We start from the raw sequence: 26,502 nt of genomic DNA, 5'->3' as shown, positions 1-26,502 counted from the left end.
GCTTTATGCCGTCGAGAAGGGAGTGCCACAAGGAGCTGTGTTAAGCCCGGTATTATTTAATTTAGTCCTCATCCATCTGAAAAGAAGCCTGCCCCCTGGCGTCAAAATCACACTGTATGCGGACGACATCTGCATTTGGAGTGCGGCGCGTTCCCGCAGCACCACCCAACAACGCCTCCAGAGAGCGCTAGCAAATATATCGGCCTACCTAAATCCAAGGGGTCTGAAATTGTCCCCCGACAAAAGCGTTGTCATGGCTTTCACGCGAAGGTGTATGGAAAAATACCCACTAGTGTTGGGTGGTCGTGCCCTTCCATACGTCAAGACGCAAAGGTTTCTTGGAGTGACGATCGATAGGAACCTCACATGGTCGCCCCAAGTGACAAAACTGAGTGAGAAGATTTCCTCGGCGTCGCACGTATTCCGATTTTTAGCCGGATCACAGTGGGGCAGCAACTGTAGATCAACGGTGCTCCTCCATAAGGCCTATGTCGACGGAACACTACGATATTACCTCCCGATCCTGCACGAAATATCTCCCACAAGCAAGAGAAAACTCGAGGCAGCACGAAACAACTGCCTTCGCGTATGTCTTGGCCTTCCGAAGGGGTCGTCCCGCTCAGGGACTGTAGCAGAAGCTGGATGCCTGCCTCTGGAAGTACTATGTTCGCAGGAGACACTTCGGATACACCTCCGCCACGTCATTCATACGAAGACTCACTTTTTAAAGGATATTTCCAGAACCCGTGCTACATCTAGCTTTGGGCAGGCCGTCGGAAGCATATCTATTTCGATTCCTGCTCAGGCGTCACAAATTATGCCGCGAAACATTTCACCACGGACACTGTCCCCCCTGGAAATCGTGCCATATGTACCTGGAATCAGTGCGAAAAAGAAAATGCCTCAAGCAGCGACTTATCAGATAGGTTTAGAATATATGCACAAAGAATACGCAGCCGCAACGCACATTTTCACAGATGGCTCTACATGTCCACATCGTTCATCATGCGGACTTTTTGTAACCTCTACAGGGCAACGATTCTCGTTTCGTCTTGAGCGAGCGACATCATCTACTTCAGCGGAGCTATATGGCATTAAGGAGGCCCTTGTGTATGTACTTCGAGAGCAGCCGCCAAAGACATGGGTGATTTTCACAGACTCAAAAGCAGCCCTACAAAATATCTGGAACAGGCACAAGCGTTGCAATAATCAACCAGCAGCATTTGACATTGCTTATCTTCACCACAGGGCTAAGATTGCTGGGCATTGCATAAAGTTCCAGTGGATACCTGGCCATGCCGGCATTTCGGGAAATGAAAGAGCGGACGAAGCCGCCAGAAATGGACTCCAATACTGCAAGTTCAAAAGAACATATTTTACAAAAGCCGACGCTTCAAACATGGCAAAAAAATATGCCTATCAAGAAAAAGACCGCATCTTGAATCTGCCGCTTCACCAAGATAACTTCCTACGTTACATTGACCCAGAAATGAGACCGAAAATTCCACGACCACTTCCTCGACACTTAGAGACATTGTACCATCGTCTTCGACTGAACGTGGCATACACGAACACGAGCATACACGATCTGTACCGCATAGGGCTTACCAATAACCCATACTGTGATAACTGTCGCAACTTAGAGACAATTGAGCACATATTACTAGAATGCCCCGCGTACCGCGACGAGAGACAATTTTTTGAGCACCAAATGGACATGATTTGCCACGAACCGTTAACGTTACCGAGCATCTTAGGTCCAATGCCCGGCCCTTCAAAACAGCGACGGGTTTTGGATTTATTGTTCAAGTACCTGACAGAAATTGGTCAAATAGGAAAGCTTTAAAAATTGCATCCTTCCTATACAAAAGCTTAAATTTACCCGCCATGTCACCTGTAAATATTAGTATCAGGTCCACTCGGACATTTCATATTTACTTTTATCCTTTTTTTTCTCCAACTCTTTTCTGGAATTTTTCAACCCCATTCCCCATCCCTATACAGAGTAGCATGGCAGCGGTTATATGCGCGCCGGCAAAATTCTCGGTTTTTCTAATAAAGAGCCCTCTCTCTCTCTCTCTCCCAGCGGAGCAAGGCATTCTGCGTCCGCACCGAACGGTAGCCGGAAGTAGAATTGAGCTACTGAGTTATTCTCTCTTCAGTGCGCTCGTGCAAACACACCATCAGTGCCTCAGAAAGAAGGAACTGGGGTTCCAGACCCTTAGCTTGTCCTCGCCCACTTTAGCATTGTAGCGTCGGAACCAGGAGGCAGACCCGGGCTTCACTGAACCAGGGGTCTACGTGTCCCTCGGAATATGGCGGTCCAGTGGTACGTTCGGCTTTGGCTTGAAGCTCGTGCGGTGCCCTTGGGCCGCCTTAGGGGGTGGCTTGCCGGCAGTGGGCTCGTTTGACGCCGCGTTCGCTGCTGCTGTTTCCTCGCGTGTTCTCTTCCCTGCAACGGTCTTCGAATCCTTCATGTCGACATCTTCGGATTTCTCCAGAGGCGTTGACTGACTCTTGATGGGTTTTTCTCCTGAACTGTTGGACGCACTGATATTCGTCGCAGGAGGCAGCGCAGGTTGTACAACTTGCTCACCGTTATCCTCTGTCTCTTTGTTTACGTTGGGCGAATGCGACGAAGGGGGCGTTTCCTCTTGTTCGGGTTCTCTGATCTTGCTGGTAGACACATCCTCAGCTTCCGATTCATGCATTTGTAGCTCTGCGTTGTCGTCCCGCGCAGATCCGCCTGTAACCTTCGCATAAGTCTTCATGCACTCTTCCTCAGCGTGGCCAAAACGTCTGCACAGCGCGCACCGAGGAACAGGACATTCGCGTCGTATGTGGCCAGTCCCTTTACGCCGTAGGCAGAGTGTAGCTCTTCCAGCCACTACGACTAATGTCAGATCACCTTCGTGTAGCCTGTCTTGAGCTGAAGACTGATAATGCGCGTAGTAGAGCCTTTGTCCGATAACCCTTCCGTTCGCCATCACTCTCTTGCGACCTCGGTGACTTTTCCGTAGGGTGCAAACACGGTCCCTATGTCTTCGTCGTACACATAATGAAGGACCCAACGCAGCTTTAATCGAACATCTTGGTTGTTTGGATCTACGACGAGACAACGGCGCTCCTTCACGGTCATTTCAGTTGCAGAAAGTAACCTATTCTTAGCCTCCGTAGTCTTCAGCGTGACCGCCCACACATGGTTCATTTGGTATGCCCCTAACGCTTCAACGTTAGGGAGCATTGCCAAAGCATCTAGTGCATCACGAATATCTTCGACACGGTAGGGCCTTCCACGAACATCCGCATCAAAAAATACAGTGTTTAAAACAATATGACCGGTTGGTAGAGCAGGCAAAATAATCTCATAATCCTGGTTGGCACTGGCTGCATTCCGGTTTCCACGGCCAGACATAGCCGCTGACACCGCCCCAGAGAAGCGAAACATTCCTGGACCGTTCATGGCGGTGACCGGAAGTGGAATCTAAAGCTACACCCCCGCAATAATAAAGGGAGCCATGTGTGGACGATTTATTGTTCTTCAAAGCCAGCAGCCGCTAGAAAGCGGAAAAAGCTTCCTTTCGATCAATCTTGTTGCTGCACACTTGATGTGCCCGCAGTCATCTTAGCATTGTCGTTAAAGAAACGGCGCTTGTGAGGACGTGGAGTTGTGAAAGCCAGCGTGAGAAATGCGAGTATTACTTATTTATATGGAAGTGACGTAGCATCGTTTCTTTTTAAATAATTGGATTGCTTACTTTGTGTTGCGAAATAAAGTGATAAAAAGCTTCATCTTACACCACACTGGAGGTGCCGGGGTTTGAACCCGGGACTTCTCACATGCGAAGCGAGCGCTCTACCACTGAGCTACACCCCCTTTTTTTTATTACCTTTCTCAGGATTGAAACAAAGCGATACAATCACAAATTCACACTACATAAAGTAATTAAAAACGCTTGCCCGATTTGGGCAAGCGTGGGTATTTAAAACCGCTTCAGGTTGACAAGAGCATCTAATACAGGCATCCATGCTGCTGGATCAATCTGTGCTTTATATATCTCACGAATAAACGCGATACTTTCTTTGAAGTACTCTCTGGCTGGCTGGGCGTTCATATCTGCATGATACACTGCCATTCTTGTTTTCCAGATGCTGTGAAGACATAAAGCCATAAACATGTCATACGGCACCCCTTCGTCATTATCGGTTGGGAGGAAGCGGATGCCATATGGGGTAATCGGTAACTCTTTCTTTAAAGTACGTTGCAGTATGTCCCATAAGAAGGTGGCATCTACGCAATCAAGAAAAATATGGTCGATAGTTTCTGGTTGCTTGCACAATAAGCAGTTTATCGTCCAAGGCACGAAGATACCCTTCTGCTCTAACCACGGTTTAACGGGCAGAGTTCCGGTGTGCAAGTAAAAGAAGAACGTTTTCACCGTGGACCGTACTGGCATCCGCTTCACCCTTTTCAGTACGTCTTTGCCTGCTCCTGTTGACAACATGGTGCGATACAGTGGTTCTGGCATACATACATCAACAACATCTTTGTGCAGTTTCTTTCGTGTGACATTGCTTAGATACTGTAATGAGAACCGTGCTGCGAGGAACTCGTAAGACCAGACGACTTCTCGCAGGAAACCTCGTACTTTCGGCCCATCAACCCGATCAGACGACACAATAAACGCTGGCATAACGTCACACAATCGCATTTGAAACACAGTACGTAGGAAAGCATTGCTTTGCTCTCGCATAAAGAGAAATCTGGACACTACCTGTTTTAGAAACAAATGCGCCAAGCCCAGTCCGCCACTTTTCACTGACCGGAATAAATTTGTACGGCTTGTACGTTCCCAAGTTGATCCCCATATATACACTGCTAGCACCCTGTGGAGTCTTTGAATGCTTGCTCTCGTCGCACACAGTACTTGCAGAACGTACCAAACCTTGGCTACAAGAAAAAGGTTACATACTGTTGACCTTGCAAATATAGATGTCTCTCCCTCCAAATTTTGTCGATTTTTCTTTTATTTGTTCCGCTTCATTTCTCCAATAATCACTAGTGTCTTTGTAGTGATTTAAAGGCACCCCGAGGTATTTCGTTAGCGAAACCGTCCACTGCATGCTTTCAAAGACGTCCGGGGTGTCGTCCCAATCCCCATGCCAAAAGCCCAAAGATTTGCTCCAGTTGATAACGCTTCCGGTCGCTTTACAAAAACTCTTCGCCACACTGATGGCATTCCTGACACTTTCTTGGTCAGAACAGAAAACTGCAATATCGTCAGCGTACGTAAGTAGCTTAACCTCGCTTGTGCTCAACCTAAAACCTTTTATTGCACTCGATGACATGATTTTCAAACAGAAAGGTTCCAGGTACAGCGCGAACAGTAAACGAGACAAAGGGCATCCCTGCCTAACAGAGGACTTTATCTGGAAACTGGCAGTTAATGATTTATTAATTTTAATCCTGCTAGAAATGTCTGCGTAACACATTTCTATACCTTCTGATAGGACCTTCCCGACATTGATGTGTTCTAGAATGTTGAAAAGGACTTTATGCACAACTCTGTGGAATGCCTTCTCTAAATCCAGTTGTACCATGGCGACCTTACCACAGTACGCATCACAGCACTCCAGGACGGTTCTAGCCACGTGTATGTTTGTTACAATGGACCTTCCTTTTATGCCGGAAGTCTGATGCGGCCCCACAAGCCTGGTTATAACACTTTGCAGTCTCCTACCCAAAACTTTAGCGAAGATCTTGTAGTCCGTGTTCGATAGAGTTATCGGTCGATACGCTCGTACAGAGAGCAAGGCAGCTGGATCCTCTGTTTTTGGAAAAAGTACAACATGGCTCTGCCTGAAAGAAGGAGGCAACTTCTTTGTTCTGTATGCCTCCTTTATTACGTTATGCAGGACAACTGCTATCTCAGTTTTAAAAGCCTTGTAGAATTCTGAGCCAAAACCATCAGGGCCTGGCGATTTCCCTGCACTCAATTCATCAATTGCCCCCTCAATTTCTGCAACGCTGATTGGTGCTTCGAGATTCGTTTTAACTTCTGCTTCAAGTTTTGGCATGTGTCTCAAGAAATCGCTTTGAAAACCTTCCACAATCTGTGGTTCGTGGCCAACTAAATCCCGATAATAATCAACAAATGCGCGACGTATCAGTTCCTCGTCTTGCACAACTTCATCTCTGTACGTTATCGCTTTTATTTCGTTGCGCGACGCATAGCTTTTTTCATCTGATAGAGCGCGTTTGGTCGGGGTTTCACCCATATACATTTTTTCCGCACGCGCTCGTACAACTGCGCCCCTGTACTTTTCTGTATTAATAATTTCTACTTTGCTTTTAATTTCTTTTATTTCTCTGGCAAAGTTACCCGGGGCTCTAGCTTCTGCATTCAAATAAAAATCAAGCTGGCTTTGGAGCTCAGTTTCTTCTTTGTTTTGCTTCCTCCGCAATGCCCCGGCTCTTTCGATGGCTGAGATTTTTGCGTTTTCCTTAAAATGTTCCCATGCCTCCGCATAACACTCCGGTTCATTTGCCAGTAGCTCTCCAATTTTTTCTTTTGTTTCCTTCATATATACCTCATCATTGAGGAGTTTAACATTGCATTTCCACAGCTGCCAGTTAAATTTCGCCGGTTTCCTCGGACCTAGTGCGCACACAACCAAACTATGGTCGCTAAAGAAAACGTTTTTAATGTCATACTTATTGCAGACGGGTGCCAAATCTGCCGAAACATAAATACGATCTAATCTAGCGTGGCTGTCCCCCTGGTAGTGGGTAAACCGAGGCAATGTGCCATTTGACAGGAAGCACCCTACATCTTCTAACAGGTGACCTTCAGTCAGCGCATTTAGTACCGACACACTCGCATCTCGTATCGGTGCATCTCTTGTCCTGTCTTCTACTCTGGATACGCAATTAAAGTCCCCCATCATTATAATTGCCCTGTCACAATTCAGATAATGTTCAACACTTTCAAAAAACAATCTGCGCTCACTTGGTGCATTTGGGGCACGTAAACAAACTATTCGGAACTTCTGGGCTTGCAACGTTATGTCACCTACAATAAGTCGTCCAGTGTCACACGCGTACACACTATCAACAGATATACCTGTGGAGTGCTTCAAGAACAGCGCACAACCACCGGCTGTACCTACTGCATGCGCAACGCATACATTGTTGTACGCCGTAAAAGGTTCAACCATGCGGTTTGTTCCTTCCTGACTTTCGATCTTCGTTTCCTGTATGGCAATTACGTCCAATTCATTTTCCATAAAAAGTCGACTCAGCTGGTATTGTTTTCTCCGTGTCGACAGGCCCCGCACGTTAAGAGTGCCTACATAAAGAGGCGTTTGGAGAGTAACAGCCATTTTTTTTTATAAGCACAAACCGCATAGTATCCCTTGCTTATCACAAGACGGCAAAACACTCACATTTTTATAGAAAATCCCAGTCGTTCCAGCCCTTTTGATTAGAATTTAGACTTCGCCGTGACGACGTCAACGCACTGTCTTTCCGGTCCCTTCCGCTGATAGTGTCCGGTTGGAAAAAAAGAAGGCTCCACACCTTGTCACGTCGCCGGCGGGGCCGGCGGTTTCCGCTCGGGCCGTGGCTCGAGCGGTATTTTCGGTGCGGGTTTAAATGTAGTCCTTCGATGGGGTGTCGTTTTCACAGGCGGCTCATCCGTTGCATTCTGGTCGGTCCTGTGCCCTTCTTTGCCGTCCTCATGGAGTCGTTTTGGTGCAGGGCTGCTGGTACTTGCCATAATGACGTCTGTAGTCTCAGGGCTTTGCTCGACACTCGCGCCAGGTGCAATGTGTTGGCTCGTTGGAGCGCCCATCGCCTGTGTCTCTACAGCCTCTGTTGAAGCGATGGCTGTGTCTTCCGCAATAATGACTGCAGCCTTTTGCTTCACATGTGACACGTTTGCTGCACCAATAGTTCGCGAGCTGTCTGCCTCGGGGGTAGTTTCGGCCGCGTCTGCCTCGTCCATTAGATGTTCTGTCGACAGTTCATCACTTGCTTTGACTCCGGCCACGTTTGCGTAGGTTCGCACGCAGACGCTTTCATCGTGGCCATATCGCCGACATTTGGCACAACGCGGTACCCGGCAGTCGCGCCTGATATGGCCTGTGGCATGGCACCTCAAGCATAGCGGTGGGCGTCCCGGCGCCACGAGTAGAGCCATGATTCCTGCAACGCGCAACTGATGGGGTAAATCTTCTAGAGTTACACCAGGCTTGAGCTTCAGACCAACCGTGCGCGTAGACGAGCCTTTGTCAGCTATTCCGTGCACTCGCCAGCGCTCCTTGTAGATATCGCTTGCTTTCCCGTACGGTGCTAGAGCAGAGCGCACTTCTTCGTCCGGAACATTATGTAGCACCCAGTAAAGCTTGATGCGCACTTCTTGATTTTCGGGGTCAACCACAAGGCACCGTTTCTCCTTGACCAGAACTTCCCCAATTTCTACCATCTTCTTCGTAGCTTCTGCACTTTTAAAAGTGACGGCCCAAACATGGTTCATCTGGAACGCCCCCAAAGCTATCACTTCAGGAAGCACTCCGAGATGAACCAACGTGTCCCGAAAGTCTTCTACACGGTAAGGCCTGGCTTTCAAATCCCCGTGAAGAAAAACAGTATTCGCTACAGACGCACCTGTTGGCAGCGACGGCAGAATAACTTGATAGTCCAGGGCTTCATCAGCAAAAAACCTGTTTCCGCGGCCCGATTGGGCCGCTGATACCGCTCCGGCGGAGCACATTCCACACGCGTCCGTTTGCTATCACGGCCGGAAGTAGAATCCCACTGAGCTGCACCCCCGGAATGATAAAGGGTGTCATGTGTGGACGATTTATTGCTCTTCAAAGCCAGCAGCCGCTAGAAAGTGGAAAAACCTTGCTTTCGATTAATCTTGTTGCTGCACACCTGTTGTGCCTGCAGTCATCCTAGCGTTATCGTTAAAAAAACGGCGCTTGTGAGGACGCGGAGTTGTGAAAGCCAGCGTGAGAAATGCGAGTATTACTTATTTATATGGAAGTGACGTAGCATCGTTTCCTTTTAAATAATTGGATTGCTTACTTTGTGTTGCGAAATAAGGTGATAAAAAGCGTAATATTACACCACACTGGAGGTTTCAGGGTTTGAACCCGCGACTTCTCACACGCGAAGCGAGTGCTCTACCACTGAGCTACACCCCCGGAATAATAAGGGGTGTCATGTGTGGACGATTTATTGCTCTTCAAAGCCAGCAGCCGCTAGAAAGTGGAAAAACCTTCCTTTCGATTAATCTTGTTGCTGCACACCTGTTGTGCCTGCAGTCATCCTAGCGTTGTCGTTAAAGAAACGGCGCTTGTGGGGACGTGGAGTTGTGAAAGCCAGCGTGAGAAATGCGAGTATTACTTATTTATAAGGAAGTGATGTAGCATCGTTTCTTTCTAAATAATTGGATTGCTTACTTCGTGTTGCGAAATAAAGTGATAAAATGTTTCATATTACACCACACTGGAGGTGCCGGGGTTTGAACCCGGGACTCCTCACATGCGAAGCGAGCTACACCCACCCTTTTCTTCTTTTTTTTTCTTTATTGCCAGTCCTCGACATATCACAACACAAATTCCTAAATGATATAAACAAAGACCAAAGAAGCAAAAAGGGATGAATACACAAACGGAACAAAGAACAGTAATGCTTACATTCGCTGCCGTCGGCTGCTGTGGCACGACGTTGTCGGATTAAAATTCCTTTAGTGCTGTAAGGGGTTCACCCCTCGACAGCCACTCAGGAACAGGCTGTTGCAACTTGATCACTTCCACATACCGTTGCATGGATTCACAAAAGTACAGACGCGCCGGTCGGGCATCCGGGTCACACTGGTAACCCGCTATTCTTGCGCGCCATAAACAGTGGAGGCCCGTAAGCATGATCAGGTCGTACGGGAAACCTTCGTCGTCATATACTGGCAGAAACCTGATTCCGTGGGGATCTATAGGTAGCTCCTTTTTTAGAGTCCTTTGTAACACGTCCCAGAAAAAGACCCCTTCCCAACAGTGGATGAAGACGTGATCTATGCTTTCTGTTTTTTTTACATATAAGGCAGTGGGTTCCCCATGGCATGTAGAACCCACGTTGTTCAAGGAAGATTTTAACAGGTAGAGTACCGGTGTGTAATTTAAAAAAGAACGATTTAGCGGCTGGTTGAACTGGCATCTTCACCCTTTTCAATACATCTAGGCCTGGGCCTCCGCTGTACGGGGCTCTGTACATAGGTACCAGCAAAACGCAGTCACATAAATCACGATATAAATTTTTCCGTTTTACACTCCACAAATATGCACTTGAAAAACGAACACGCAAAAAAGAAACACTCTGAACTATTTCCCGAAAGAAACCACGGACTGGTCCTGGCATTATTTCCGTACCTACAACGAATTCGGGAAGTGATCTTGACAGCCTCATTTGGATCACCGTGCGCAGAAATGGGTCGTTTGAATCTCGAAAGAAGGAGAATCTATTCAGCAGTTGACGCAAGAAAAGGTGCGCCAACCCCAGACCACCATCCTTCACACGTCGGAAGAGATTATCTCGGCTGCATCGCTCCCAGCTCGATGCCCACACGAATACAGCGAACACGCGGTGCAGTTTCTGCACAATAATACGAGAGCACTGTAGGACCTGCATTACGTACCAGATCTTTGACACGAGAAACATGTTGCACGCTGTAGCTCTCGCGAACATTGACAAGTGACAGGCGTTCCATCGGTCGGCTTTTTCTTTTAGTTCTTTTGTCCGCTCCTTCCAGTACTCGCTACTGTCCTTGTAGGCATCAAGGGGTGCTCCAAGGTACTTAACTGGCGTTGTGACCCAGTTTACGTTCGAAAAGTGGTCTGGTGTAGACGCCCATCTTCCATGCCAAAACCCCAAACATTTCTGCCAGTTAACGTAGCTGTTAGTGACGTTACCAAACTTTTTGACGATATTAACAGTATTCAATACACTTTGTTTGTCTTTACAGCACACAGCCACATCGTCAGCGTATGCCAGTAGCTTCACTTCTGCTGATTGAAGACTAAACCCCTTAATACATTCATTTTCGATGATGGCCAGACATAGCGTTTCTATGTAGACACAAAACAGGAGTGGACTGAGTGGACAACCCTGGCGAACGGAGTGCTTCACGTTAATGGGGGCCCCCAACATCTGATTAATTATAAGTCTGGTATAGCAGCTCCAGTACGCCATGGTCACCCCTTCAGCGATTATGCGGCCAAAATTAACGTGTTCAAGGATGGTAAGCAATATGTCGTGAGAAACACAATCAAACGCCTTCTCCAAGTCTAGCTGGAGGATGGCTACTGCATCGCACATGGCGTCACAACACTCCAGCACACACTTCATCTTATGGATGTTAGTGAAAATGGTTCTTCCACGAATACCACACGTCTGGTGTGGGCCGACTACTTCCTGAATAACTGACTGGACCCGTCGTGCCAACACCTTCATCAATATTTTGTAGTCGCAGTTAGTAAGCGCTATGGGTCTGTAGGAGGAAAGTTGCTTGAGCTTTTCGGTCTCTTCTGTTTTCGGTATTAGTACTGTATGGGACTGGCCAAAGGATGGTGGAAGTATTTTCACTTCATATGCTTCATTGAAAACTGCTGTTAAGATAGGAGCTAGGTGGCTTTTGAACGATTTGTACCAAGCGGCACAAAGACCGTCTGGACCTGGCGACTTCCCAGGATTCAGGTCTTCGATGGCTTTCATCACTTCATGTTCTGTTAATGGTCGTTCTAAGGTTTCTTTAATCTCACTCGACAGCTGTGGGATTCGTTGCAAAAATAATTTCTTGAAATCGTGCATGTTGACAGGCCTAAATGCAAAACGTTCTTTGTAATGCTCAAAGAAAGCACGCCCTATATTATTGTTATCCGTTAATACCACCCCTTCATATTCGATAGCCTCAATCTGCTTACGTCTCGAGTGCTTTTTTTCTAGCCCCAGTGCTCTTTTCGTTGGCGTTTCCCCGCATGATAGCCTTTCTGCTCTGGCGCGCACTAGCGCACCTCGGAAGCGATCTTCGTCGAATACCTCGAGCTTCTTCTTAACGGCGCGCATATCTTGTTGATAGGCGCCAGGTTGCATGCATTCAAGCTTCGCAAATTTTTCTAGCAATGTTGTTAAATCCTTTTCTCTGGCCTTTTGTTCATATCGCAGTACGCTACTCCTTTCGATTGCCTTCAATTTAATGCTTTGCTTCAGCAACTCCCATTCCTCACCAAATTTCATAGAACTGTCTGCTCCAAAAGAATTCAGAGCAGCCACTACATTTTCGTTAAAAGTTTCATCCCGTAACAGCTTTGCATTCAATTTCCACAGTTCCCAGACGAACTTGTTTCATTCTTTCTTGCTGCCCACCGTGCTTTTTACCAGGCAGTGGTCAGAATATGATATGGCCGTAACTGTGTAGCACTGGCATTTTTCAACTAAATCATATGAAAGATAGATACGGTCTAAGCGTGCGTGACTTGTGCCCTGAAAGTGAGTGTAGCTTACGTCTCCGTGACCGCGAAAACATTCTGCGATATCTTCTAATTCGAATTCGTGTGTAATCTGCGCCAGGATATGACTACTTTTGTCACAAACCACGCGACGCGTAGACCTATCCTCAGCTTTCAATACGCAGTTGAAGTCGCCTACACAGGCTATCATTTTTTGCACATGTAAATGATGCTTTAAACTCAAAAAGAAATTTGCCCTCTCTTGCACAGTATTAGGCGCATAAATGCAAAACACGCGCCATTGGACATTACAATAGCTGAAGTCACAAAAGACAAGTCGACCAGAAGTACAGGAGAAGTAACCATCTATAACAAGACCAGGGAGCTTCCTCACGAATAGCACACACCCTGCCGAAGTCCCTAAGGCGTGGCTCACTACCGTATAGTAGTTATACGTGAACCTTTGCACCATGCTCCCTGTCTCCTCCTCGCCGTCTACCTTGGCTTCTTGCACGGCTAAAACGTCGAGGTCATGGTCCACTAGTAGTCTGTAAACCTGACTCTGTTTCCTTTTGGCGGCCAGACCTCGAACGTTTAGCGTGCCGAGGCTAAGCGACGGGTTGGTAGCCATTATTCGTGAAAACCGGAGGGGAGAAGGCCCGGAGCATGGTGCTCACCTTAACGTCTAGCTGACCGCTAGACGCCTCCGTGGCCATCCGGTGGCGGTCGCCCGGGTTCCTCTTTGGTCGGCTTCGGGGTAAGCCTACGGTAAGTCTCCAGGTTCGGCTTAGGCTTGAGGGTGGAGCGCCTTCCAGGTAGCGTCTTAGCGGGTGGTGCCTCGGACTCACCGCCGGCCTTTCCGTCGACTTTCTCCTCGTGCTGCAGGGATCTCTTGACCGGTGCCGAGACGGATTCGACGCGGGCGCTAGCAGGGGTCGCGTTGTCGTCCGCCTCTGCCTGCGTTGCATCCGTAGCTGGCAGGTGGCTCTCATTTTCTTGCGGGGCCGTCTTCACGCTCTCGACTGTAGCTGCTGGTTCTTTGGGGGGAAAGATATTCTTTCCTCCTTCGGCTTGCTTGGTCGTCGCGCCGGTTTCTGCCGCCACTTTGCCGTTTCCAGCTCCCGTGGCCGCTTCCTCCGCCTCGGTCACGTCCATTACATGGTCTAACGTCGACGGCTCGCTCTCCGCCGAACCCGCGGCTACTGCGTATGAACGCACACAGTCCGCGTCGTTGTGTCCAAAAAGCCTGCACCGCGAGCAACGGGGAACCGTGCATTCACGACGAACGTGGCCAGAGCCCCGGCAGCGCAGTCACTGCATGGGACGTCCTGGGGCTACCACCAGCGCAAGCTCGCCGGCGACGCGGATCTGGTGGGGCAGGTCGTCGACTTTCATTCCTGCCTTCAGCTGCAGCAGCACTGCTCGGATCGTCGAGTCCTTGTCGGAAACGCCATCCACTCGCCAGCGCTCCCGAGTCACTTCGGTTACTTTGCCAAAAGGGGCCAGCGCGGTCTTTACATCTTCGTCATCCACCCCATGCAAAAGCCAGTGGATACGAAGCCACCCCTGTTGTTCCTTGGGGTCAATGAGCAGGCAGCGACGCCCCTTCACCTGCAGCTCCTTCAGGGCCGCCAGCTTTTCGGCAGCCTCGGCTGTCTTCATCGTCACCGCCCATACATGGTTGATTTGGTATGCTCCAAGGGCGACGACGCCAGAGAGCATACCAACAGCTTGAAGCGCGTCTCGAAAATCTTCTACGCGAAACGGGCGAAGACGAGCGTCGCCGTGCAAAAAAACTGTGTTTAAAACAATACGTCCTGTAGGTAGCCGAGGCAAATTTATCTGGTAATCCTTATCTTCTTCCGTCGAAAGCCTGTTGCCGCGGCTAACAGCCGCATATGCCGCTCCATTGGCGCCCATGATCCCGCGATCCGTTCAGCTCGGGAGCCGGAAGCAGAAACTGAGCTACACCCCCGGAATGATAAAGGGTGTCATGAGTGGACGATTTATTGTTCTTCAAAGCCAGTAGCCGCTAGAAAGTGGAAAAAGCTTCCTTTCGATTAATCTTGTTGCTGCACACCTGATGCGCCTGCAGTCATCCTAGCCTTGTCGTTAAAGAAACGGCGCTTGTGAGGACGTGGAGTTGTGAAAGCCAGCGTGAGAAATGCGAGTATTACTTATTTATATGGAAGTGACGTAGCATCGTTTCTTTTTAAATAATTGGATTGCTTTCTTTGTGTTGCGAAATAAAGTGATAAAAAGTTTAATATTACACCACACTGGAGGTGCCGGGGTTTGAACCCGGGACTTCTCACATGCGAAGCGAGCGCTCTACCACTGAGCTACACCCCCGGAATGATAAAGGGTGTCATGTGTGGACGATTTATTGTTCTTCAAAGCCAGTAGCCGCTAGAAAGTAGAAAAAGCTTCCTTTCGATTAATCTTGTTGCTGCACACCTGATGTGCCTGCAGTCATCCTAGCGTTGTCGTTAATGAAACAGCGCTTGTGAGGACGTGGAGTTGTGAAAGCCAGCGCGAGAAATGCGAGTATTACTTATTTATATGGAAGTGACGTAGCATCGCTTTTTTAAATAATTGGATTGCTTACTTTGTGTTGCGAAATAAAGTGATAAAAAGTTTAATTTTGCACCACACTGGAGGTGCTGGGGTTTGAACCCGGGACTTCTCACATCCGAAGCGAGCACTCTACCACTGAGCTACACCCCCGGAATGATAAAGGGTGTCATGTGTGGACAATTTATTGTTCTTCAAAGCCAGTAGCCGCTAGAAAGTGGAAAAAGCTTCCTTTCGATTAACCTTGTTGCTGCACACCTGTTGTGCCTGCAGTCATCCTAGCGTTGTCGTTAAAGAAACGGCGCTTGTGGGGACGTGGAGTTGTCAAAGCCAGCGAGAGAAATGCGAGTATTACTTATTTAAATGGAAGTGACGTAGCATCGCTTTTTTAACTAATTGGATTGCTTACTTTGTGTTGCGAAATAAAGTGATAAAAAGTTTAATTTTGCACCACACTGGAGGTGCCGGGGTTTGAACCCGGGACTTCTCACATGCGAAGCGAGCACTCTACCACTGAGCTACACCCCCGGAATATTAAAGGGTGTCATGTGTGGACGATTTATTGTTCTTCAAAGCCAGTAGCCGCTAGAAAGTGGAAAAAGCTTCCTTTCGATTAATCTTGTTACTGCACACCTGATGCGCCTGCAGTCATCCTAGCGTTGTCGTTAAAGAAACAGCGCTTGTGAGGACGTGGAGTTGTGAAAGCCAGCGCGAGAAATGCGAGTATTACTTATTTATATGGAAGTGACGTAGCATCGCTTTTTTAAATAATTGGATTGCTTACTTTGTGTTGCGAAATAAAGTGATAAAAAGTTTAATTTTGCACCACACTGGAGGTGCCGGGGTTTGAACCCGGGACTTCTCACATGCGAAGCGAGCGCTCTACCACTGAGCTACACCCCGGAATGATAAAGGGTGTCATGTGTGGACAATTTATTGTTCTTCAAAGCCAGTAGCCGCTAGAGAGTGGAAAAAGCTTCGTTTCGATTAATCTTGTTGCTGCACACCTGATGCGCCTGCAGTCATCCTAGCCTTGTCGTTAAAGAAACGGCGCTTGTGAGGACGTGGAGTTGTGAAAGCCAGCGTGAGAAATGCGAGTATTACTTATTTATATGGAAGTGACGTAGCATCGCTTTTTTAAATAATTGGATTGCTTACTTTGTGTTGCGAAATAAAGTGATAAAAAGTTTAATTTTGCACCACACTGGAGGTGCTGGGGTTTGAACCCGGGACTTCTCACATGCGAAGCGAGCGCTCTACCACTGAGCTACACCCCCGGAATGATAAAGGGTGTCATGTGTGGACGATTTATTGTTCTTCAAAGCCAGTAGCCGCTAGAAAGTGGAAAAAGCTTCCTTTCGATTAATCTTGTTGCTGCACACCTGATGTGCCTGCAGTCATCCTAGCGTTGTCGTTAATGAAACAGCGCTTCTGGGGACGTGGAGTTGTGAAAGCCAGCGAGAGAAATGCGAGTATTACTTATTTATATGGAAGTGACGTAGCATCGCTTTTTTAAATAATTGGATTGCTTACTTTGTGTTGCGAAATAAAGTGATAAAAAGTTTAATTTTGCACCACACTGGAGGTGCCGGGGTTTGAACCCGGGACTTCTCACATGCGAAGCGAGCGCTCTACCACTGAGCTACACCCCCGGAATGATAAAGGGTGTCATGTGTGGACAATTTATTGTTCTTCAAAGCCACTGGCCGCTAGAAAGTGGAAAAAGCTTCCTTTCGATTAATCTTGTTGCTGCACACCTGATGCGCCTGCAGTCATCCTAGCCTTGTCGTTAAAGAAACGGCGCTTGTGGGGACGTGGAGTTGTGAAAGCCAGCGAGAGAAATGCGAGTATTACTTATTTATATGGAAGTGACGTAGCATCGCTTTTTTAAATAATTGGATTGCTTACTTTGTGTTGCGAAATAAAGTGATAAAAAGTTTAATTTTGCACCACACTGGAGGTGCCGGGGTTTGAACCCGGGACTTCTCACATGCGAAGCGAGCGCTCTACCACTGATCTACACCCCCGGAATGATAAAGGGTGTCATGTGTGGACAATTTATTGTTCTTCAAAGCCAGTAGCCGCTAGAAAGTGGAAAAAGCTTCCTTTCAATCAATCTTGTTGCTGGGATTCTGCTTCCGGCCACCGAGCGTGACGGACGCATGATGACGGGCTCCGTTGGAGCGGCTTCAGCGGCCTTTTCTGGCCGCGGAAACAGGACGATGGAACAGGAGGGCACCTACCAAGTTGTTCTGCCAGGTCTGCCAACAGGTCGTTATGTTTTAAATACAGTTTTTTTGCACGCTGATATCACGGCGCGACCGTACCGGATTGAAGATTTCCGTGACGCATTGGCACCGCATTCGCTTCTTCCGGATGTTATCGCCCTGGGGGCGTATCGCATGAGCCATGTCTGGGCTATCACTTTCAAGGACGCGGACGCGGTGAAGAAGATCTCGAGCATCGGGGAGCTGCGTGTAAAAAACCGGCGCTGCCTGGTGATTGACCCGGCGAACCAGGACGTTCGACTGAAGCTCCACTGGCTTCTACACAATGTGCCTGATGAGGACGTGCGTGTCGCCTTTGCGCCGTATGGAAAAGTTACCGAAGTAGCCCGGGAGCGCTGGCGTGTACAAGGTATGACAGAGAAGGGATCAACCACCCGGCTTGTCACCCTCAAGTTGAAAGCGGGCGTGAAGTTGGATGACTTGCCACACCAGCTGAGCGTTGGCGGTGAGTTGGCGCTTGTCGTGGTACCAGGCAGACCCCCGCTGTGCCTTCGGTGTCGCGGTACGGGCCACATCCGCAAGGAATGTCGAGTCCCGCGTTGCGGAATCTGCCGACGCTTCGGGCACGAAGAAGACCAGTGTACTCGCACTTACGCGAGCATTACAGGCCCGGGAACCAGCGAGGACGCGTCCGAGATGCTGATGGACGAGACGGATGCTGAGGAAGCAGCCCGTGTGGGTGGACAACCACAGCGCCATACTCAGCCATCGTTCACGACTCTGGTGAAGCAGAAGGCGGGGCCCTCCGGCGCAACAGATGGTAGTGTACAGGCGCAGCATAAGCCTGAACAGGACGACGATGACAAGGCAAAGGAGGCGGCGAAAGCCGCGGACGCTAAAGAAAGCAGCGTGGAGACCCCCGGCATTGATACCATGGAGACGAACCAGGAAGCGGCGAGCACCATTGCTGGAAAACGTCCGCATGAAGAAAGCGGGGACGTCAAGCTGCAGCCAGGCGGTAGCGGCGATGAGCTTCCGCTGAAGGCAGGGGGAGTGAGACGCTCGTCTTTAAAACCGCGGCCGAACCTTCCGGCCGACCCGCGGAAGGCGGGGAAACAGCCTCCGTAGTAACACAGTGTCCTGGTCGGTGTCAGCGCCGGTTGTGTTGGTCGACCGGTGTCAAGAGGTCCTGGCAGTCGTGAGGAAGGCTACGTCAACCATGAAGGTAGGCACCATGCGGATAGAGGCGTTTCTTCTTCTAAGACATGGCTTTTAATCTTATTGCTCCACTTCGAGTTGCGACTTTGAACGTCAGAGGTCTGGGAGCAAGAAGGCGACAATACCAGCTTAATCGCCTTCTTCTGGATAACGATATTGACATAATTGCTTTACAAGAGTCGAAAATAGAGAGCCAAGAGCACACTGACCGCATGGTGTCTTCCTTTCAAGCAAACTTTCATGTGTGCGTTTGTCATTCTGTTGGGACGTCGGGTGGGTGCCTTGTATTCATACGTAAGACGTTAAGAGTGAACGTAGAGTCTGTATTTGCATGCCCAAGTGGTCGCCTTTTCATTGCTGATTTCACATTTTCGAATTTTTGGTGGCGAATTGTTTGTGTATATGCTCCTAATGTAGAAAGCGAGCGTAAAATTTTCTTTGAATCACTTGAGCCATGGTTGAATGGCGACAAGCTTTTGCTTGTACTAGGAGACTTCAACTGTGTGTGCGCCGCAGCTGACAGAGTGAAGTTTAGGCCACTGAGAGACAAGAGCTCTGAAGTTTTGAATACTTTTGTGCATGAGTATGGTCTCGAGGATGTTGGCAATGTGTTTTCCACTGGGACCCACCCACAATACACGCACTTTCAGCGGGAGAGCCATGCGAGACTAGACAGAATGTATGTATCTGTCGATCTTATGCCGCTATGCTCAAGTTATGACGTTAAACCTGTGCCTTTCAGTGATCATTGCCTCGTGAGCATGACTTTAGGAATGAAGGGCAGGAAATTGCGCTTTAACTGGCACTTATGGAAATTGAACACAAAGCTTTTGGAGGATGAAGGGTTCATTATACAAATAAAGACCAAGCTAGACAAACTGCTAGACGCGCAGCCAGCTAGTTTTGCAACTGAATGGGAGGGGTTCAAAGAGTGGGTAAAAATGAAAGCAATAGAAAAGAGCAGCGTGGCTCGCTATAAAGAGAAAGAAAAAGAAAAAGAAATGAACGGGCAACTTGAATGGATGCTGAGCATGGAAAATAGCGCGCCGGGAACTTTCACGAAAGAAATACGGGAAGTGAAATGCCAGCTCGAAAGAATCGACGCGGACAGGTATAGGGCCGCCGTCATACGTGCAAGGTCTGAAAAATTGTGGGCTGGCGAAACGCCGACAAAACGAGCGCTATCAGACGAGAAAAGATACGCTTGCCAGAAAGAAATTAGGAGCATCCGATTTGACGGCCGGACTTCGGAAGATGCGAGAGACATTCAGTGTGCTATAGCCGAACATTTCACAGAACTTCTTAGCAATAAGCTCGAGACCATAGAAGGCTTCCATGTAGACTTCTTGAGGCTGGTGCCAAGACTAGATGATGAAATTAAGGAACGTCTTGAACTGCCTATAACTTTACAGGAGATAGAAAAAGCAATAGACGACCTACCATCTGGGAAAGCTCCTGGACCAGATGGGCTAAGTGCGGCCTTTTATAAAACCTTTAAGCTTCCTGTTGCACAGTGCATGCTCCATGTGATAACTGAGGCTTATGAACGCAAACAGGTTCCATTGTCTTTCAACACGTCTCACATCGTTCTCATTCCCAAGACTGATGATCCGGAAGAACGACTGTTGGTGGGCTCATATCGACCGATTAGTCTCACCAACGTCGACTACAAAGTATTTATGAAGGTTCTAGCAAAAAGACTGCAGTCTGTGATCACGAAATTGGTAGGGTCTCACCAGACGTGTGGAATTAAAGGCCGTAGCATCGCTACAAATATACATGTCGCACGCAACGTATTAGAGTGTGTCGATGCAGTTGGCGGTCAGATAGCAATGATGCAGCTCGATTTGGCGAAAGCCTTTGACCGCGTCTCCCACGAAATCCTTTTTTCCATCCTGCAACACTCCAAACTAGGCGACATTATAGTAGAGGGCGTAAAAATGGCCTACAAGAACTGTACGACCCGCATTATAGTTAATGGCGATCTCACTGACAGACTTGCTGTACGTTCTTCAGTAAGACAGGGATGCCCGCTTTCCCCCTTGCTTTTTGCAGTGTATTTAGAGCCGCTATGCCTGGCAATTATCAACTCTGACCGAATTTCAGGTTGCAGACTGCAGTCATCACACGTGAAAGTACTCGCGTATGCTGACGATATAGCGGTTTTTTGCGCTGATAGACAGAGCATCTGTGAAGCGACAATTGTGATTGAAAAATTCTGCGCTCAGACTGGAAGTCAGATCAATTGGGGAAAAAGTTCCGGTTTTTGGCATGGCGAATGGGACGTAACACCGGGTTGTTTTTCTCGGCTTCGATGGTCCACCTTGCCAACGCGGTATCTAGGAGTACCTCTGGATTGTTATCGGGATCCCAGCTCGTACTGGAAAGAAGAAACTTCGAGAATGAAAGAGAAAGCGGTCGCGTGGCAAGGAAGACAGCTATCAATGTTTTCCCGTGCCTCTATCTGTAATGTCTTTTTGATTTCGAAGCTCTGGTATGTCATGAATGTGCTGTGTGCGACCCGAACAGCTATTCAAAAAATGCATCGTGTTTTTGCTGTTTTTATTTGGGCGTCCACCTGGGAAAGAACTAGCCGAACTAACCTGTTTGTTTCCGTTAAAAGCGGAGGCCTTGGCCTGGCGCATCTTTTTTTGCGTCAAGTGGTCTCGCGATTTATGTTTTTGCGTGATCAAAGTGATCCCTTTCTAAGATCTGTTATGCAAGTGCGCCTACAGAGACTGCTCCCTGGAAGGGTAGTCTCCTGTGATAACATGTGTGGTGCTGTGACAGGATACTTGCGCGAGGTTGTTCTTTCGTGCAAGATGTTGGAAGTACGTTTCAGCCCTGAATACCTATGTAATGTCAATAAGAAAAAGCTGTACAAAGCGTTGGTTGACGTGATGTTGCCGGTACCCATTTATCGGACACCACACTTTGGAGGCCCAGGGCAAGATATTTTAAAAAGAGTTAAGAACATGCCCGTTAGACCTGTGGTCAAAACCTGTTTTTTTAAGCTGCATTCCGGTACGCTGCCTGTTAAAACCTGGCTGCATGATAAAGGTTTTTTCGTGCCATGGACAACAAACTGCTTGTTATGCAGGAAGCCCGAGACAGTGGAACATGTTTTCCTAGAATGTTGGGATCCAATATTTTATTGGGATGTCCTTCAGAGGACGATTAAAAAGGAACTCCCTTTAAGTCCTTACGGCATCCGGTACTTATCAGTTGAAAGTGAAGAAGTGCCCTACGATTTAATTATGCTTCTTGGCCTCCACAGTTTGTGGAAAACGCGAATGCAGGGGCGACATGCAGACATAAATACAAGATCCACACGTGAAAACTTCATCGAAAGTGTAGTTTATCTTCGCGAATGTTTCAGGGCTCAGACTGATCCACCAGAGTGGATATCACTGTTTGATGATTTGTCACAAATGAAAAGTTTTTAGCACCACTCGCCTCAGCCCAAGTGTGGCTGAAGTGTTTTACCATATGTTACTTTGTATTACACGTCCAAGACGGCAATAAAGAAAAAAAAAAAATCAATCTTGTTGCTGCACACCTGATGCGCCTGCAGTCATCCTAGCGTTGTCGTTAAAGAAACAGCGCTTGTGAGGACGTGGAGTTGTGAAAGCCAGCGCGAGAAATGCGAGTATTACTTATTTATATGGAAGTGACGTAGCATCGTTTCTTTTTAAATAATTGGATTGCTTTCTTTGTGTTGCGAAATAAAGTGATAAAAAGTTTAATATTACACCACACTGGAGGTGCCGGGGTTTGAACCCGGGACTTCTCACATGCGAAGCGAGCGCTCTACCACTGAGCTACACCCCGGAATGATAAAGGGTGTCATGTGTGGACGATTTATTGTTCTTCAAAGCCAGTAGCCGCTAGAAAGTGGAAAAAGCTTCCTTTCGATTAATCTTGTTGCTGCACACCTGATGCGCCTGCAGTCATCCTAGCCTTGTCGTTAAAGAAACGGCGCTTGTGAGGACGTGGAGTTGTGAAAGCCAGCGTGAGAAATGCGAGTATTACTTATCTATATGGAAGTGACGTAGCATCGCTTTTTTAAATAATTGGATTGCTTACTTTGTGTTGCGAAATAAAGTGATAAAAAGTTTAATTTTGCACCACACTGGAGGTGCTGGGGTTTGAACCCGGGACTTCTCACATGCGAAGCGAGCGCTCTACCACTGAGCTACACCCCTGGAATGATAAAGGGTGTCATGTGTGGACGATTTATTGTTCTTCAAAGCCAGTAGCCGCTAGAAAGTGGAAAAAGCTTCCTTTCGATTAATCTTGTTGCTGCACACCTGATGTGCCTGCAGTCATCCTAGCGTTGTCGTTAATGAAACAGCGCTTGTGGGGACGTGGAGTTGTGAAAGCCAGCGAGAGAAATGCGAGTATTACTTATTTATATGGAAGTGACGTAGCATCGCTTTTTTAAATAATTGGATTGCTTACTTTGTGTTGCGAAATAAAGTGATAAAAAGTTTAATTTTGCACCACACTGGAGGTGCCGGGGTTTGAACCCGGGACTTCTCACATGCGAAGCGAGCGCTCTACCACTGAGCTACACCCCGGAATGATAAAGGGTGTCATGTGTGGACGATTTATTGTTCTTCAAAGCCAGTAGCCGCTAGAAAGTGGAAAAAGCTTCCTTTCGATTAATCTTGTTGCTGCACACCTGATGCGCCTGCAGTCATCCTAGCCTTGTCGTTAAAGAAACGGCGCTTGTGGGGACGTGGAGTTGTGAAAGCCAGCGAGAGAAATGCGAGTATTACTTATTTATATGGAAGTGACGTAGCATCGCTTTTTTAAATAATTGGATTGCTTACTTTGTGTTGCGAAATAAAGTGATAAAAAGTTTAATTTTGCACCACACTGGAGGTGCCGGGGTTTGAACCCGGTACTTCTCACATGCGAAGCGAGCGCTCTACCACTGAGCTACACCCCCGGAATGATAAAGGGTGTCATGTGTGGACAATTTATTGTTCTTCAAAGCCAGTAGCCGCTAGAAAGTGGAAAAAGCTTCCTTTCAATCAATCTTGTTGCTGGGATTCTGCTTCCGGCCACCGAGCGTGACGGACGCATGATGACGGGCTCCGTTGGAGCGGCTTCAGCGGCCTTTTCTGGACGCGGAAACAGGACGATGGAACAGGAGGGCACCTACCAAGTTGTTCTGCCAGGTCTGCCAACAGGTCGTTATGTTTTAAATACAGTTTTTTTGCACGCTGATATCACGGCGCGACCGTACCGGATTGAAGATTTCCGTGACGCATTGGCACCGCATTCGCATCTTCCGGATGTTATCGCCCTGGGGGCGTATCGCATGAGCCATGTCTGGGCTATCACTTTCAAGGACGCGGACGCGGTGAAGAAGATCTCGAGCATCGGGGAGCTGCGTGTAAAAAACCGGCGCTGCCTGGTGATTGACCCGGCGAACCAGGACGTTCGACTGAAGCTCCACTGGCTTCTGCACAATGTGCCTGATGAGGACGTGCGTGTCGCATTTGCGCCGTATGGAAAAGTTACCGAAGTAGCCCGGGAGCGCTGGCGTGTACAAGGTATGACAGAGAAGGGATCAACCACCCGGCTTGTCACCCTCAAGTTGAAAGCGGGCGTGAAGTTGGATGACTTGCCACACCAGCTGAGCGTTGGCGGTGAGTTGGCGCTTGTCGTGGTACCAGGCAGACCCCCGCTGTGCCTTCGGTGTCGCGGTACGGGCCACATCCGCAAGGAATGTCGAGTCCCGCGTTGCGGAATCTGCCGACGCTTCGGGCACGAAGAAGACCAGTGTACTCGCACTTACGCGAGCATTACAGGCCCGGGAACCAGCGAGGACGCGTCCGAGATGCTGATGGACGAGACGGATGCTGAGGAAGCAGCCCGTGTGGGTGGACAACCACAGCGCCATACTCAGCCATCGTTCACGACTCTGGTGAAGCAGAAGGCGGGGCCCTCCGGCGCAACAGATGGTAGTGTACAGGCGCAGCATAAGCCTGAACAGGACGACGATGACAAGGCAAAGGAGGCGGCGAAAGCCGCGGACGCTAAAGAAAGCAGCGTGGAGACCCCCGGCATTGATACCATGGAGACGAACCAGGAAGCGGCGAGCACCATTGCTGGAAAACGTCCGCATGAAGAAAGCGGGGACGTCAAGCTGCAGCCAGGCGGTAGCGGCGATGAGCCTCCGCCGAAGGCAGGGGGAGTGAGACGCTCGTCTTTAAAACCGCGGCCGAACCTTCCGGCCGACCCGCGGAAGGCGGGGAAACAGCCTCCGTAGTAACACAGTGTCCTGGTCGGTGTCAGCGCCGGTTGTGTTGGTCGACCGGTGTCAAGAGGTCCTGGCAGTCGTGAGGAAGGCTACGTCAACCATGAAGGTAGGCACCATGCGGATAGAGGCGTTTCTTCTTCTAAGACATGGCTTTTAATCTTATTGCTCCACTTCGAGTTGCGACTTTGAACGTCAGAGGTCTGGGAGCAAGAAGGCGACAATACCAGCTTAATCGCCTTCTTCTGGATAACGATATTGACATAATTGCTTTACAAGAGTCGAAAATAGAGAGCCAAGAGCACACTGACCGCATGGTGTCTTCCTTTCAAGCAAACTTTCATGTGTGCGTTTGTCATTCTGTTGGGACGTCGGGTGGGTGCCTTGTATTCATACGTAAGACGTTAAGAGTGAACGTAGAGTCTGTATTTGCATGCCCAAGTGGTCGCCTTTTCATTGCTGATTTCACATTTTCGAATTTTTGGTGGCGAATTGTTTGTGTATATGCTCCTAATGTAGAAAGCGAGCGTAAAATTTTCTTTGAATCACTTGAGCCATGGTTGAATGGCGACAAGCTTTTGCTTGTACTAGGAGACTTCAACTGTGTGTGCGCCGCAGCTGACAGAGTGAAGTTTAGGCCACTGAGAGACAAGAGCTCTGAAGTTTTGAATACTTTTGTGCATGAGTATGGTCTCGAGGATGTTGGCAATGTGTTTTCCACTGGGACCCACCCACAATACACGCACTTTCAGCGGGAGAGCCATGCGAGACTAGACAGAATGTATGTATCTGTCGATCTTATGCCGCTATGCTCAAGTTATGACGTTAAACCTGTGCCTTTCAGTGATCATTGCCTCGTGAGCATGACTTTAGGAATGAAGGGCAGGAAATTGCGCTTTAACTGGCACTTATGAAAATTGAACACAAAGCTTTTGGAGGATGAAGGGTTCATTATACAAATAAAGACCAAGCTAGACAAACTGCTAGACGCGCAGCCAGCTAGTTTTGCAACTGAATGGGAGGGGTTCAAAGAGTGGGTAAAAATGAAAGCAATAGAAAAGAGCAGCGTGGCTCGCTATAAAGAGAAAGAAAAAGAAAAAGAAATGAACGGGCAACTTGAATGGATGCTGAGCATGGAAAATAGCGCGCCGGGAACTTTCACGAAAGAAATACGGGAAGTGAAATGCCAGCTCGAAAGAATCGACGCGGACAGGTATAGGGCCGCCGTCATACGTGCAAGGTCTGAAAAATTGTGGGCTGGCGAAACGCCGACAAAACGAGCGCTATCAGACGAGAAAAGATACGCTTGCCAGAAAGAAATTAGGAGCATCCGATTTGACGGCCGGACTTCGGAAGATGCGAGAGACATTCAGTGTGCTATAGCCGAACATTTCACAGAACTTCTTAGCAATAAGCTCGAGACCATAGAAGGCTTCCATGTAGACTTCTTGAGGCTGGTGCCAAGACTAGATGATGAAATTAAGGAACGTCTTGAACTGCCTATAACTTTACAGGAGATAGAAAAAGCAATAGACGACCTACCATCTGGGAAAGCTCCTGGACCAGATGGGCTAAGTGCGGCCTTTTATAAAACCTTTAAGCTTCCTGTTGCACAGTGCATGCTCCATGTGATAACTGAGGCTTATGAACGCAAACAGGTTCCATTGTCTTTCAACACGTCTCACATCGTTCTCATTCCCAAGA

At 48.3% G+C, this 26,502-nt stretch overlaps 1 protein-coding gene and 9 non-coding genes across 10 annotated transcripts; all 10 read right to left on the bottom strand.

The window, feature by feature from the left end:
* Nucleotides 1-3,805: 3,805 nt before the first annotated feature.
* On the bottom strand, nt 3,806-3,877 carry TRNAA-CGC (transfer RNA alanine (anticodon CGC)). The gene has a single exon. It is a non-coding gene; the product is annotated as a tRNA-Ala (tRNA).
* Nucleotides 3,878-7,583: 3,706 nt separating this feature from the next.
* LOC126524257 (uncharacterized) lies at nt 7,584-8,774 on the bottom strand. The gene has a single exon (XM_050172586.2). It carries the CDS (start codon nt 8,772-8,774, stop codon nt 7,584-7,586), a length of 1,191 nt encoding a protein of 396 aa, XP_050028543.1.
* Nucleotides 8,775-14,787: 6,013 nt separating this feature from the next.
* On the bottom strand, nt 14,788-14,859 carry TRNAA-CGC (transfer RNA alanine (anticodon CGC)). Its single transcript has one exon. It is a non-coding gene; the product is annotated as a tRNA-Ala (tRNA).
* A 303-nt stretch (nt 14,860-15,162) lies between these two features.
* On the bottom strand, nt 15,163-15,234 carry TRNAP-CGG (transfer RNA proline (anticodon CGG)). Its single transcript has one exon. It is a non-coding gene; the product is annotated as a tRNA-Pro (tRNA).
* A 303-nt stretch (nt 15,235-15,537) lies between these two features.
* TRNAA-CGC (transfer RNA alanine (anticodon CGC)) lies at nt 15,538-15,609 on the bottom strand. The gene has a single exon. It is a non-coding gene; the product is annotated as a tRNA-Ala (tRNA).
* A 677-nt stretch (nt 15,610-16,286) lies between these two features.
* Nucleotides 16,287-16,358, bottom strand: TRNAA-CGC (transfer RNA alanine (anticodon CGC)). The gene has a single exon. It is a non-coding gene; the product is annotated as a tRNA-Ala (tRNA).
* A 303-nt stretch (nt 16,359-16,661) lies between these two features.
* On the bottom strand, nt 16,662-16,733 carry TRNAA-CGC (transfer RNA alanine (anticodon CGC)). The gene has a single exon. It is a non-coding gene; the product is annotated as a tRNA-Ala (tRNA).
* Nucleotides 16,734-17,036: 303 nt separating this feature from the next.
* On the bottom strand, nt 17,037-17,108 carry TRNAA-CGC (transfer RNA alanine (anticodon CGC)). Its single transcript has one exon. It is a non-coding gene; the product is annotated as a tRNA-Ala (tRNA).
* A 5,552-nt stretch (nt 17,109-22,660) lies between these two features.
* Nucleotides 22,661-22,732, bottom strand: TRNAA-CGC (transfer RNA alanine (anticodon CGC)). The gene has a single exon. It is a non-coding gene; the product is annotated as a tRNA-Ala (tRNA).
* Nucleotides 22,733-23,409: 677 nt separating this feature from the next.
* TRNAA-CGC (transfer RNA alanine (anticodon CGC)) lies at nt 23,410-23,481 on the bottom strand. Its single transcript has one exon. It is a non-coding gene; the product is annotated as a tRNA-Ala (tRNA).
* Nucleotides 23,482-26,502: the final 3,021 nt, after the last annotated feature.

The sequence above is a fragment of the Dermacentor andersoni genome, chromosome 3 (genome assembly GCF_023375885.2).
Source record: "Dermacentor andersoni chromosome 3, qqDerAnde1_hic_scaffold, whole genome shotgun sequence".
Taxonomy (NCBI): domain Eukaryota; kingdom Metazoa; phylum Arthropoda; class Arachnida; order Ixodida; family Ixodidae; genus Dermacentor; species Dermacentor andersoni.
The sequence above is the reverse complement of the archived record's forward strand: the minus strand, read 5'-3'. Positions and strand labels throughout refer to the sequence as shown.

Coding starts and splice junctions, on each gene's coding strand:
- LOC126524257 (XM_050172586.2), bottom strand. CDS start 8,774: ATGTGCTCCGCCGGAGCGGTATCAGCGGCCCAATCGGGCCGCGGAAAC.